Source organism: Trachurus japonicus, chromosome 5, assembly GCF_045865225.1.
Source record: "Trachurus japonicus isolate A0001 chromosome 5, Traja_1.0".
Taxonomy (NCBI): domain Eukaryota; kingdom Metazoa; phylum Chordata; class Actinopteri; order Carangiformes; family Carangidae; genus Trachurus; species Trachurus japonicus.
The window spans coordinates 6,169,638-6,182,073 of record NC_140911.1 but is presented as its reverse complement, the minus strand read 5'-3'; the positions used below and the strand labels follow the sequence as shown (position 1 = coordinate 6,182,073).

The 12,436-nt window shown below is 45.0% G+C and overlaps 2 protein-coding genes across 5 annotated transcripts in view; one reads left to right on the top strand and one right to left on the bottom strand.

The window, feature by feature from the left end:
• The first annotated feature begins 881 nt into the window (after positions 1 to 881).
• On the top strand, positions 882 to 4,328 carry LOC146986930 (leucine-rich repeat neuronal protein 2-like). The gene has a single exon (XM_085775807.1). The coding sequence runs from the start codon at positions 1,094 to 1,096 to the stop codon at positions 3,524 to 3,526; it is 2,433 nt and encodes an 810-aa protein (XP_085631933.1). The 5' UTR covers positions 882 to 1,093; the 3' UTR covers positions 3,527 to 4,328.
• A 4,882-nt stretch (positions 4,329 to 9,210) lies between these two features.
• elmo2 (engulfment and cell motility 2) overlaps positions 9,211 to 12,436 on the bottom strand; it is a 29,548-nt gene continuing 26,322 nt past the window's right edge. For all 4 annotated transcript variants that reach the window (XM_085775802.1, XM_085775804.1, XM_085775803.1 and 1 more), the window contains 5 exons: positions 12,270 to 12,382; positions 12,066 to 12,173; positions 11,028 to 11,110; positions 10,850 to 10,927; positions 9,211 to 9,618 (listed from right to left, as the gene is read on the bottom strand). In XM_085775802.1, coding sequence (XP_085631928.1) covers positions 9,418 to 9,618; positions 10,850 to 10,927; positions 11,028 to 11,110; positions 12,066 to 12,173; positions 12,270 to 12,382 — 583 coding nt within the window. In that variant the 3' untranslated portion in view covers positions 9,211 to 9,417. The remainder of the gene's footprint in view (positions 9,619 to 10,849; positions 10,928 to 11,027; positions 11,111 to 12,065; positions 12,174 to 12,269; positions 12,383 to 12,436) is intronic.

The window sequence follows — 12,436 nt, the reverse complement described above, 5'->3', positions numbered from 1 at the left end:
TCACAGGTAAAACAGGTCGGAAAAATACGAGTGGGTTGCCTGGAACGCTACAAAGTCGTAAGTCGTGACTTGAAGCTTTAATTTACGGTTTCAAAAGCCTGCCTGGAACGCAGCATTACCCAAAACGACCGGATCGCTTACTTCTGCTTTAATTTCTCATGACCACATGTTCTGCTACAGTAAAATGCAGATGTGCAACATGTTTTTTCAGTCACTTTATTTTCCTTTCTCTGAGAAAGTAACGTATTAGTTTAATATGTTGTGTATGAGCCATTTGCCTTTTTTCATTTTATTTTGGTGGACTTCCTGAGCGGGAGGAAGTGATGTCATGCACGTTAGGTTACAGGTTTGCAAAGGAGTAACCCTTTAATTTACAGGCCGCTTAATTACGTGATAGTGTCAAGAAATAGCCAAAAAATAACAATAAATTGCATAGTAATGTCAAGAAATAGGCTAGAAAGAATTTTTCTCAACCAAGTCAATTTCAATTGACCGATATTTCTGGGCTATTTCTATGCAATCAATCATTATTTCTTGGCTATATTTATCAACATTACTAGGCTATTTCTAGACATTATGACGCAATTAATTGTTATTTCTAAAGTGCTACCAACAGATTCAGTCTTGCGTCTCTTTGTTTCTGTCTAAACCTCGTTCTGTTTCTTTCTCTTCTCTTCTCTTCTCTTCTTCCTGACATGACGACAGTGAAGCCGCCCGGCTGCTGCGAGCTGTGAGTCCTCCACCTGCGGCCAGGATGTGAGATCGATCGATGGTGTGACAAACAAACGGCCATTTACAGAGCGATTGTGCAGCCTCTGTCTGTTCTGTCACTGCCGTCACAGTTACACCTCCATTCTTGATAATATAGCAGCAGCAGCAGCAGCAGAGTCGAGCTTCGCTACCAAGGGGAAGAACCACCGTCTGTCCTACCTGTAACAGTTTGCAAACACACCTTGAGAGCGTGAAAAACACGACTTTGCACATACTTGCACACCTCTCTCTGGTCCAAATTATTCATCTCAGCTCCTCATAACCTCCTCTTCCTCCTCCTCCTCCTCCTCGTCTGAACTAGCTCCTGTGACCTGCGAGGATTATGAGGCCGACTTTAGCGCTTCTTCTTCAGTCGCAGTGTCTCCTGTGTGTGTTCGTCGGTGTCGTCGTGGGCTCGCTACCTCACGCGCTACCATGGCGTACCGTGTCGTGCCCGGCGCGGTGCGTGTGCCAGATCAAGCCGTGGTTCTCCCCTGACTCGGCGTACCACGAGGCTCCCACCGTGGACTGCAACGACCTGCTGCTGACCCGGCTGCCGGCGCCGATCCCCCCGGACACGCACACGCTGCGCCTGCAGAGCAACCTCCTGTCCGAGCTCGACGCCGCCGCCGCCGCCGCGCTGCACAGACTCCCCAACCTCACCGACCTCGACCTTTCGCAGAATCGCTTCGGCCACGTCGGGTCGGTGACGCAGAGCTCCTCGCTGCCCTCGCTGCTGTCTCTGCACCTGGAGGAGAACCACCTCGCTCACCTCCCCGAGGCGTCCTTCTCCTCGCTGCCGGCGCTGCAGGAACTCTTCCTCAGCCACAACAACTTGCACACGATCGCGCCGGGAGCCTTCGCCGGTCTGGACTCGCTGCTGCGCCTTCACATCAACAACAACCGACTCGCCACCGTCGACCCTCGGTGGTTCACGGCTCTGCCACGCCTGGAGGTTCTCATGCTGGGGGGAAACCCCGTCGAGGCGCTTCCCGAGCAGGGATTCCTGGCTCTGAAGTCGCTCCGGAGTTTGGTCCTCGGTGGAATGGGTCTGCGAGGACTGGCCGAAGAAGCTCTGGACGGGTTGGACGGCCTGGAGAGTCTCTCCTTCTACGACAACCTGCTGACCAGAGTCCCCACGCTGGCTCTGAGGAGAGTCCCGGGACTGAAGTTCCTCGACCTCAACAAGAACCGGATCAAACTGATCGAGTCGGGGGATTTCCGGGACATGGTCCACCTGAAGGAGCTGGGCCTGAACAACATGGAGGAGCTGGTGTCGATCGAGAAAGCCGCCTTGGAGAATCTCCCCGAGCTCACCAAGCTGGAGATCACCAACAACCCGCGTCTGTCCTACATCCACCCGCAGGCTTTCCTGCAGCTCAGCCGGCTGGAGAGCCTCATGCTCAACTCCAACTCGCTCAGCGCTCTGCACCGCCGCGTCATGCTCTCGCTGCCCAGTCTGCAGGAGATCAGCCTACACTCCAACCCGCTGCGATGCGACTGCCTGTTCAACTGGGCCGCCGACGCTGAGACGCACAGAGACGCGCCGACGACGACGGACGCGCCGACTCCTCAGGCTCGGGTGGTGCGATTCATCCAACCGCAGGCCACCTTGTGCTCCGAGCCGCCGGAGCTGAGAGCGCGCAGGGTGAGGGAGGTCTCTTCCAGGGAGATGTCGGCCTCCTGCCTCCCGCTGATCCCCACCAGCTCCCTCCCGTCCTACGTCGGAGTCAGAGAGGGAGGCAGATTGGTTCTGCACTGCAGAGGTCTTTCAGATCCGCCGCCCGAGCTGTTCTGGGTGACTCCCTCTGGGCTGAGACTCGGTCCGGCACGCGGCCACGACGACACCGGAGGCTCAGCGGCGGCTCCGGCTCTCTGCCACAGCTTGGAAGGATTCAACCGCACATCCGCCTCCGGTGTTCCCGTTAAAGCCGATCCTCCCTGCATCCCGTCCAAACACTACCGGCTGCTGCCCGAAGGCACTCTAGAGATCAACAAGGTCTCCCCCGGCGAGGCGGGATTGTACACCTGTGTTGCCGAGAACGCGCTGGGGGCCGACACACGCAGCGTCACCGTGGGCGTGCACGGCAGAGACAAGAAAAGGAGAAGGGGATCGTCCGCAAATCTGCTGAAGGGACGCCCGCCGCCGTTATTCAGCGTGGACGCCAGGTTGGAGGTGAGGGAAGTCGGACGGTATTACGCGATTCTGTCCTGGCGGAGCGGACGCAACCTCCCCTCCACTCGCCTGTCTTGGCAAGCCGTCTACTCCAACACGCCCACGTACACCACGCGAGTCCTGGCCGGCACGCAGAGCTTCAACCTGACCCACCTGCAGGCAGAGACGTTTTACCGCGTGTGTCTACATTTAGGGATCGGCAAGGAGGCGATTGCCGCCACCACCAAGCGTGTCAACAGGAGATCGAGAAGGGAGAGCCGGAAGCCTCAGTGCGTCTCCTTCAGGACAAAGGACGTCGTCCCGGAGCCCGAGCGGGGGCTGCAGCTGAGCCCGGAGCTGACGTCCACCGCCGTCACGCTCCTGCTCCTCGCCCTCATCCTGCTGCTGCTGGCGGGACAGGGCTGGGACGCTCGGCCCAGCGAGGGCGCGGGCAAAATCTACAGCACCCTCCTCCAGGAAGTCAACAAAAGTCCCACAGCGCTGATCGTCAAACAAAAGACGGAGGAGAGCAGCAGCAGCGACAGCGACGACGATGACGACGACGAGCATCAGCCAAAGCAGAACAAGAAAAAAACACCTTTAATAAACGAGGACTGCTGAGACAATACAAAAGAGAAAAGGAAAAAACACACAAAATGTGAAAAAAGTGAAAATCACAGCTTGAAGAGAGAAGAAGTCATAGATAAGAGAAGTGGTGTAGAGAGAGATTTGTATTTATTTTATATACAGTATAAACTATATATTGTTCCTGTGTGAAGATGTATTGTAAAAAATAATTAAAAAATGCCTAAAACCCCCTAACGAGGGAAATTAAAGTGGACAATCAAACTCCTCCTGCACAGGAGGGAAAAAAACTGAGTCTGAGCTGCTGCAAAAAACTGAAGCTGAAGAAAACCTGATTCAATCCAATCCACAGGTATCTACAGAGAGAGGAGGAGGAGGAGGAGGAGTAGGAAGGGCAGCTCAGACCTCCAGGGTATATTTTTTCTTGTCATGTTTCCTTGTCTCCATGTTCTACAACTACAGACTGAACCATACAGTATTTTTCCCTCCATGCAGATGAAAACTTCACTTTGCACCTGAGAACTGGTACCGATAGTGAATGAAACTCTCTCTGCTTGTTTTTGGGCTCTGTAAATCTAAGTGATTGATGTATAAACAACCTCGTCTGCTTAGCTTTTTCAGTACCTTGGACTGGGTGCAGTGCAGTGCAGTGCACAGACAGTACAGTAGTACACTCGTCCAAGATTTCCTGTCTCATCCTCTTTCAGCATAAACAGTGATCCAGAAGTGATAAATGTGTTAAATTCTATTTTGAGCTATTACACAATAAAAAAAAAAAAACTTTTTAATTTACACGACCCTACTGTTTATTTTCTGTTTCCTTGATTCTATATTAAACTCAAGATATAATTAATTAAATGGATGAAAAGCAGGACGACAGACTTTAATAAATCAAACTCTAATCCCTCATCTGTATGCAGCTGCGGCTTCTGCTCCACAGTTGGAGTTAAGTACAATAATAGCTCAGGACGTCTGACACCTAAACACAGTGTGTCCCCTGCTGGATGAGACCTGGAACTGGAGCAGAGGATTTAAGACCAGACTCATTAAAAGGACACATTCACTTTATTCAGGCTGATTAAATACAGTTAGTGAGCGATCGCTGCAGCCCGGCATCAGAAAGAGACAAGGAGCTAAATCTAAAGCCCTGTTAGAGAAAAACCCTCCAGAGATCAATGAGTGACAGAAATCAATTGAACACACGGTAATCTGAGCTTGACATTTTATTTTTGGTTTTATAAATCCTCTTTAATCGTCCAACGCCTCATTATAACTTCAAAAACGAGTTTTCTAATCGATTTGTAGTCAGAATAAAGAACAAATCAACATGATTTTGTCTCCAAATGCTATAATAATGGGCATATTTTCTCTCATACTGCAGTGAAATGCATTTCAAAGTACTTCTATGTGAGTGTTCTTTCAGTTTATGATACTTTACCTGCTTTATTTTCTGAATTTAGAGTTACAAATTAAGCTTAACAGTAAAAAGTAATGTAGGCTAATGTAAATTAAATTTAGTTCCACATGGACCAGAAACAAGTTTACTTAGCATGGATGGCTCAGTCTAATAATCCAGTGATAGAAAATCAATGCCCACTTTTATTTTTTATGCATAACAGTTTAAGTTTTTCTCTTTTATCTGTCAGGAAATATTGATACTTTTAAAATCGTACACTTCCATTATGTGTTTGAATAAACTTTCCACTTCCAGTAACAGGCCAATAAAAATGAGCTTTCATCTGTAGTTAGACTTTGTATTTATTCACACAAAACATAATACATCTCCTTCAATAAGGCAACACAATACTGTATATACATACAATGATCTATATGTATACCATAGTTTATGTTGTTATTTCTCAGCTAACAACATGTCATTCTTTCACTATCACTAGCAAGTGTAAATAAATAAGTTTAGCAAGTCATGTAAAAGAGTACAAGATACGAAAACTTCAAGTCATACTGTTAGTATACATCCAATGCAACGACCCTTTACTCACTGCTGTACGTTGTGGTTATTGATATATTTCAGCTGCAGCTGTTTTTGTCTTTTTTTTACTGAGAGCAGATTAGGAGTTCAGTGATTTGTTGGAATATAAAGAAACTGTTTTGAAGCCTCTGGCGTTAAGTTTAAAAACCAAACGAAAAAAAAAAACAAGAAAACAAATCCCAAATATATTTCTTTTTTGCAAAAAAGCATGAACAGTAAGTGGCTTTTTTTCTTTTCTTCTTTCTATCATTACATGAACACTGACATCATCATTAAGTGCTGGAGTGGGTGTCGTTGGTAAATGATATGAGGTGCATCATGGTTTTAATTTGAAATGTGAAACTTCCTCCAGAGTGACGCAAAGTGGCAGCGATGGATTAGTTCGATTTCCTTTCTCTTCACAGCTGATCAGATTGTACAATCGTTTACAAAAATATAATTCTATTCTGCTTTAACAAATGGCAGCAAATTTATGTTTAGTACCAGGTGTCGAGGTGACGAGACGCCGTCGCCGAGTGGCATAAATAAAAACACACAGAGAAAAGTTTGGAGCCAATGACAAACACTTGCTGTGGGGTGGGGGTTCAAAATAAAAACCACATCAAGCAACAATACTGTACTGTTTCTACCACAAAGCACATGATACTGTGTGCTCATCCAATACATGAGCAGCAGCACTGAATCATTCATCTGAAGGCTGCGCTTCAGGCCGACGAGGCCGCTGTTGTGTCCCTTTGAGTTCTGTTCGTTCTGCACAGTGCCATAAAGAAAAGTCTGAAGTCGAGCCTCCAAACTGCTGATTAATTCAAACACCGACCGACGGCACCAAACTCTCGTGGAATGTAAAAGTTTGTCCAAACAAAGAAACAAATGAAATAAAATAAAAGAACACCACTGTAACTTATCTCTATAATCTCTCTAAATATAGTACCACATGACCAGTAAATAAGCAATAATAAAGTTGTAGCAGATATAAAGCAAAACTGTAACTCTCTACAGTTGTATATTTTCAGTAGCCTATATAATAAATTGTTTTATTTCTTCTGTGTGTGTGTAAACAGCGCATGTAAACAGTTAATAAAGTGATTTATGACACACAAATTGTTATAAGACATTATATAACACAGTAGGGACTTGTATAGCTGTTAACAAAAATATGAATAAATATTTAATAAGGTTGTTATATCTGCTACAACTGCATTATATTGTGTGATAAAGTACTGTAAACTGTCTGTAGTGTAAAATGCTGCTGATGAAAGTAGAATAGTGAGTGAGTGATAAGGCAAAGCAGTGACTGTGATTCAACAAAACAAGCTTCATATCACAACACACACACACACACATACTAAATCTCACACACTCACACACATGTACAGTATGATAGGCAGGAGCATCTTTGCACATCACACACACACACAGACACACACTTGAACAACTGACTCACACCGTTTACCAGGGTGTGAAGCGACGCAGCAGTCGAGAGGAGAGAAGTGACGATGTGAAGCAGCATGAACGACGTGGATGAACAGAAGCAAAACACAGAGTAAACAAACAAACAGTGTGAACGAAAATGAGTCGACACTTTCACTGGGATCAAATGTCGACAAACGCTTTGTTGTTTGTGTCATGATTTAAGCCAAAAAAAAAAATGCCACAATTTACTTTTTTCCCAGCTTCTAAAATCGAGTATTTGCTGGTTTTCTTGGTTTTTCATAACAGCGCCTTGAATATGTTTCAGTCTTGGAAGAAATATAGTAATTTAAACATGTGACATTTGCTCTAATATTGATTCTTGGGGTTTTTCAATATTGTAAAGATTCGATTTTTAATTAATTATCTATTTATGCTTGGATTATCATTTCAAAAGGATTAATAAAATAATTAAAAAAATACATTCACCTTTAGATTAATAAGTCATGAAAATACTCATCAGTTGCAGCCCTGCACTGTTACTGTTACATCCCATGATGATGGTTATAAACAAAGAAACAGATTATCTGTGCAAATTTCTTGACTGTTAGAGTTTCAGTTTATATATATATACTGTATATAGGCTTTATATTTTTTGCACATGTTAAATACTGAGCATCATGGGAGATCTCAGTGTTAAAGCCCCTGTACAGACTTTTCATTTAGTGTTGATGTTGGCGGCCCCTGTGGAAGAAAGCGGTGGTGTTTTGCCGGAATGAAGATTGCATTTCCCACGGTCGTGAAGACGTTTGTGTGGATTTGTTTTGGAAACGTCGGAAAGAAGCGGGACTTGCTTTTTTTTTTTAGCAGCGTAATGGATCTATTCGTATCGTTTCGTCAGTGGTCCGACCCGACCATGCCTTCCAGAGGTATAGAATTAGACTACTTAGAAATAGCGTATCTTCACACTGATGGGCTCATCTGCTGTTGTAGGTAACAGAGACACATCAGCAGGAACCAGAGACTTTTGCGTATCCAGTTAAAAGCTCCGTACAGGGGCTTTAAAGGGATAGTTCACCCAAAATTCAAATTTCTAAATTCAACTCATTATCTACTCCCCCTCATGTCGACTAAGGGCTGGGAGAAGTTTCAGAGTCCTCCGTGGCTTCTCTGAGTTACAGGGGGTCTCAGCGTAGCAGTGCATGTCCATATAACGGTTGCAAATGGATACCAACTGTCTTCATAACAAAAAGACACTGCTGGTATGTAATCATAGACTGTAAAAAGAATGGACGTAGCGTCCGTGACGTCACCCATTGGTTTGGGGGAGTCTGTTTTGTGCCGCTACTACGGGGGTTTGAGCCGCGCCATGTTGGATTCTACTTGCCATATTTGGAGCGGTGCGGCCGTTGGCCGGCCGAGAACCCGCCCACTGGCCTCGTAGCAGCGGTCGCCGGACCTGTCACTCAACGGTTCTGCGCCCTAATTGGCCAGAACTTTAAACCTAATAACAGTAAAACGGTAGAGTTTAAAAAAAATTCACCCCCCTCAGAGTGTGTGCGGGGGTAGAAACTATTGGTTGAGACCAAAAAAATGAAATGTACCAGGCTGTAAATATGTTTTTTAAAGCTGTAAAATCGGCTATTTTAACATGGGGCTCAATTGGAGTTGCTCCCTTCTGGAGCCAGCCCCCAGCGACAGCCCAGGGGATTGCAGCTTTTTGAACGCGGAAGTGAGCTTCACTTCTCAGAACGACAACTGCCCCCTTGTATGTAATGTCCGTCTTGTATTGAAGGCCCGAAATGCAAAATTGTCCCGAAAAAAATTAAATAAGTCTATATTTCAAGCTTGTTTTGTAGCGGAAGCTTCTCGAAGCTTCCCTTCCCAGTTCGTCAAATTTGGACGAACTGGGAAGAGGACAGACCCTGGTTCGTCCAAATTTGACGTAGATAATGAGTGAAATTTCAATTTTGGGTGAACTATCCCTTTAAATCAGGACTCCCCCCATGTGTGACATTTCAGTGCACGTCCTTCATGTCATGGGGACAGACAAAATGGAAATGAGTGCAGTCTTTTAAAAACAGGAATGGCAGCTACTCCCATCCGGCTTGATTGATCAAATGAGCCTCACTTTGTCTATAAAGGACTCAAATGATCCAATTTGCAGATTTGTACAGCTTCTTCTGTTGTTTAAAATCTATAATCATCATCAGGCACATGATTTTTTTTTTTTTTTAAACTTTACAGGCCTGGAGGCTGCACCCCTGCTCTGTAACCGACCCCGACCTCTGACCTCTGACCTCTGACCTCACGGTGAAGCTATAAACAAAAGTCTTCTATTTGACGAACCGCACGGCATCACAAACACAGAGAGGGAGAGAAGTTTCTCCAGGGATCTGAAACTAAAACAAAACAATTCAGAGTCGCCGTCTCTGGTGAACACACTCATGCAGTGCAAACACACACACACACACACACACACACACACAGACAGACGCACACACATTCACGCATTAACACGCACATCTCAGCTGTAGTTGTAGGTGAAGTTATACGAGCTAGGCTCCTTCGGCACGGGGGGCGGGGCTTCTGGGATGGTGATGTTCTCAAGGTCGAGGAGGCGGAGCTTCATCTCCATGCTGATGAGAGTATCTAGGTCGCTGCGCGTCAGGTCACTGCCCATCTCTCTGCCCAGCAGCGCACACAGACCGTCAGTCCAGATGCAGTACTGCTCCAGAGACACCACACACACACAAAACAAACACACACAAACACAAACAGAGGAGCATCCATGAAGGCTGAGACAGTGTCATCATCATTAGTCACAGTAGAGAACAGTGAATTGGAATAAAAATAAAATGGTGCAGAAATTAGACTCCATTGAAATTGAAATTGAAATTGAGAAACACACTTTTTGTTGGTTAATATTGATAATCTAAAATCTGAGCAGTTTTACTTTAAAGGGAAACTTCACCCAAAATCGATAATTCACCAATCATCTACTCACCGTCATGCCAAGGAAGGGTTTGGAGAACTTTCGGAGTCATCAAAACTCAAAAGCTCTGTTGATGTTTGTGTGCATGTGCGAGATTTGCTGAGATGTTCGGTGGTCGTTGTAAACCATTGGATGTATGATGTAGACACGGAAGAACATCTCGCAGCAAATCTCGCACATCTTGCCCAGCCACTGGGAGCTACTGCTACAACAAGGCTAAAAAGAGATATCACATTATTTTTTTCCCAACAACTTCTTCATGTGGCGGCTTCAGGACACTTGGGTCAGTACAGACGAGCAGTATGGAGGTATCTGGATGTTTCATAGTGTGTGTTTTGGACCATTCAAAAAAGAACTTCTCCATCTGCCGCCATTATATGAAAACCCGTTGCCAGCCGGACCCCCCCTGGAACTCCTAAAGCGTTTTGATGACTCAGAAAGTTCTCCAAACCCTTCCTTGGCATGACGGTGAGTAGATGATTGGTGAATTATCGATTTTGGGTGAAGTATCCCTTTAAGTAGCATGAATTGTTTGGACACTAGGGGGCAGAAGAACAAGCTCTGGAAGCAGCTGCCTGTTCACGCATAAAACAGACTGGGGGTAACTTTATTGATCATCTGAACTGTTTTTCTTAGCCACTTGATGAATACTGGTCCAATATTCATGCACTTTTCTCTATGTTTGGTCTCCTCCTCCAAAAGCTGAGGCACATATATCTGGCTTTTTTTTTTTAGCCACCAACTGCTCCACTATATTCAGTTAGTTGCTAAATATCTGTTTGGTGCTGTTTTTCATCATCTTTCCTGCCTGTGACAGTGAAGCAAAACAGAAATTTTGCAAGTGAAAAAACTAAAACAGTTGAAAAACTTCATCCAAAAACGGCCCTGAGATTAGCTGCAGAAAATATTTCCAATACTACTGTTCATAAACATCACTGAAAAACGACTGCAGCCTTGAACTTACCTCGTACTTGTTGGGTGCGACAAAATTGAGCGTCTCATCTGGATCATAGAGGACGGAGAAGGCCAACTCCAGCACCTCCTGACAGAAACAGACGGGTCAGGGAAAACACTCAGATAACAGAGAAAACCTAATTAGAGCAACAACAACAACAACAAAAAAAGGTAAAACATGAAGTTACCTTGTTTTGTTTCAGAGCACTTTTTTCCTTCATGTGAGGACAATCCTTCCCGGTCACCACAGACTTTATATCTGATACAGGAACTAGGAGGAATGCAAAAAACAAAATACAGTAAGATGTGTATGATCTGTGTGTGTCTACTGCTGGAAGATGAAGCTACTTGCAGAAACACAAGGCTTCCTTAACCCTCAGGTGACCCCTGGACATTTTTGTCCATCTCTCACACTTTCCCAACTCCCCACGGTCAAATGAAAGGTCAAAGGTCAAAATTCTTGTTTTATTTTGTTGACAGTCAGAAGTTTTTACAGAGGGGATTTTGGATATCTCCTTTCATCACTATGTAAATGAGAAAATACTGTCACCAGCCCTAAAAAAAATCAAATTTCACCCTGTTTTTTGGAATAAATCAAGCTTTGAATGATATATCAACAATCCCTCTGTAAAAACCTTCAGAATATCCACCTTTTTCCGAACGTCAAAAACGTAAGCCGGTTTTGCTCTTCCGGTGGAATTATATGTTTACGTTTCCATGGTTTCGGTAGTCGCGGTAAATGCATGGGTTTTTATTATTTTTCTTTCAATGAAAATCTGTAAAACGCATGGATCATCACGCCAGCTTTTAACAATGGATATCACACAAATTGACACAAAGCCAGCGTTAATAGATCCATGCGGTTACCGCAACTATGACGACGACTGAAAACCATGGAAACGTAAACGTACAATTCCACCGGAAATGCAAAACCGGCTTCCATGACGTTCGGGAATTTGTGGATAGACAGGAATAAAAAATAATAAAATAAAAACAGAGTAGTCACTGACAATAGAGAAATCATGTGTTTTTGGTCAGGAAGGGGTTAAACATTTTGAAACCCATGACAAAAGTGATTTCCATGTTTAGTCAAGACCCAGCCCTACTGTAACTGTATCACAAATATTTTGGGAGTAACTGATGTCTCTCACTATAGGTGGACATTTTTGTCCAGGGGTCACGGATGTGGATGTGGTAAACATTGAGGGTTACTGTACGTTTCTTACTTTTGTCACTGAGGAGTTCAAACGGCACCTCGCCCTGAGGAGACTCGTCCAGGTCGCCATAGTGCAGCACTTTGTGATTCAGCGAGAGTCTGCAGAACCAAAACTTCTCTACAAGAGGAGACGACGTTTAGCTGATAATCAACACTGAAAATGTGTGAGTGAACAAATACGACGGAGAAGTGTGTGTGGGGGGGGGTTGTGTACCTTGCCTTCGGCGGTTCCCCAGCTTTCGGAAGCAGCTGCCCTCACACAGCCGGTTGAGTCGCTGTTGCTTGATGAGCTCCAATATCTCAGGTTGAATTCTCTCCCGCAGCTCGCTGCAGCACAAACACAGCGTGAGCAACACACAACAACGCACAACAACACACACA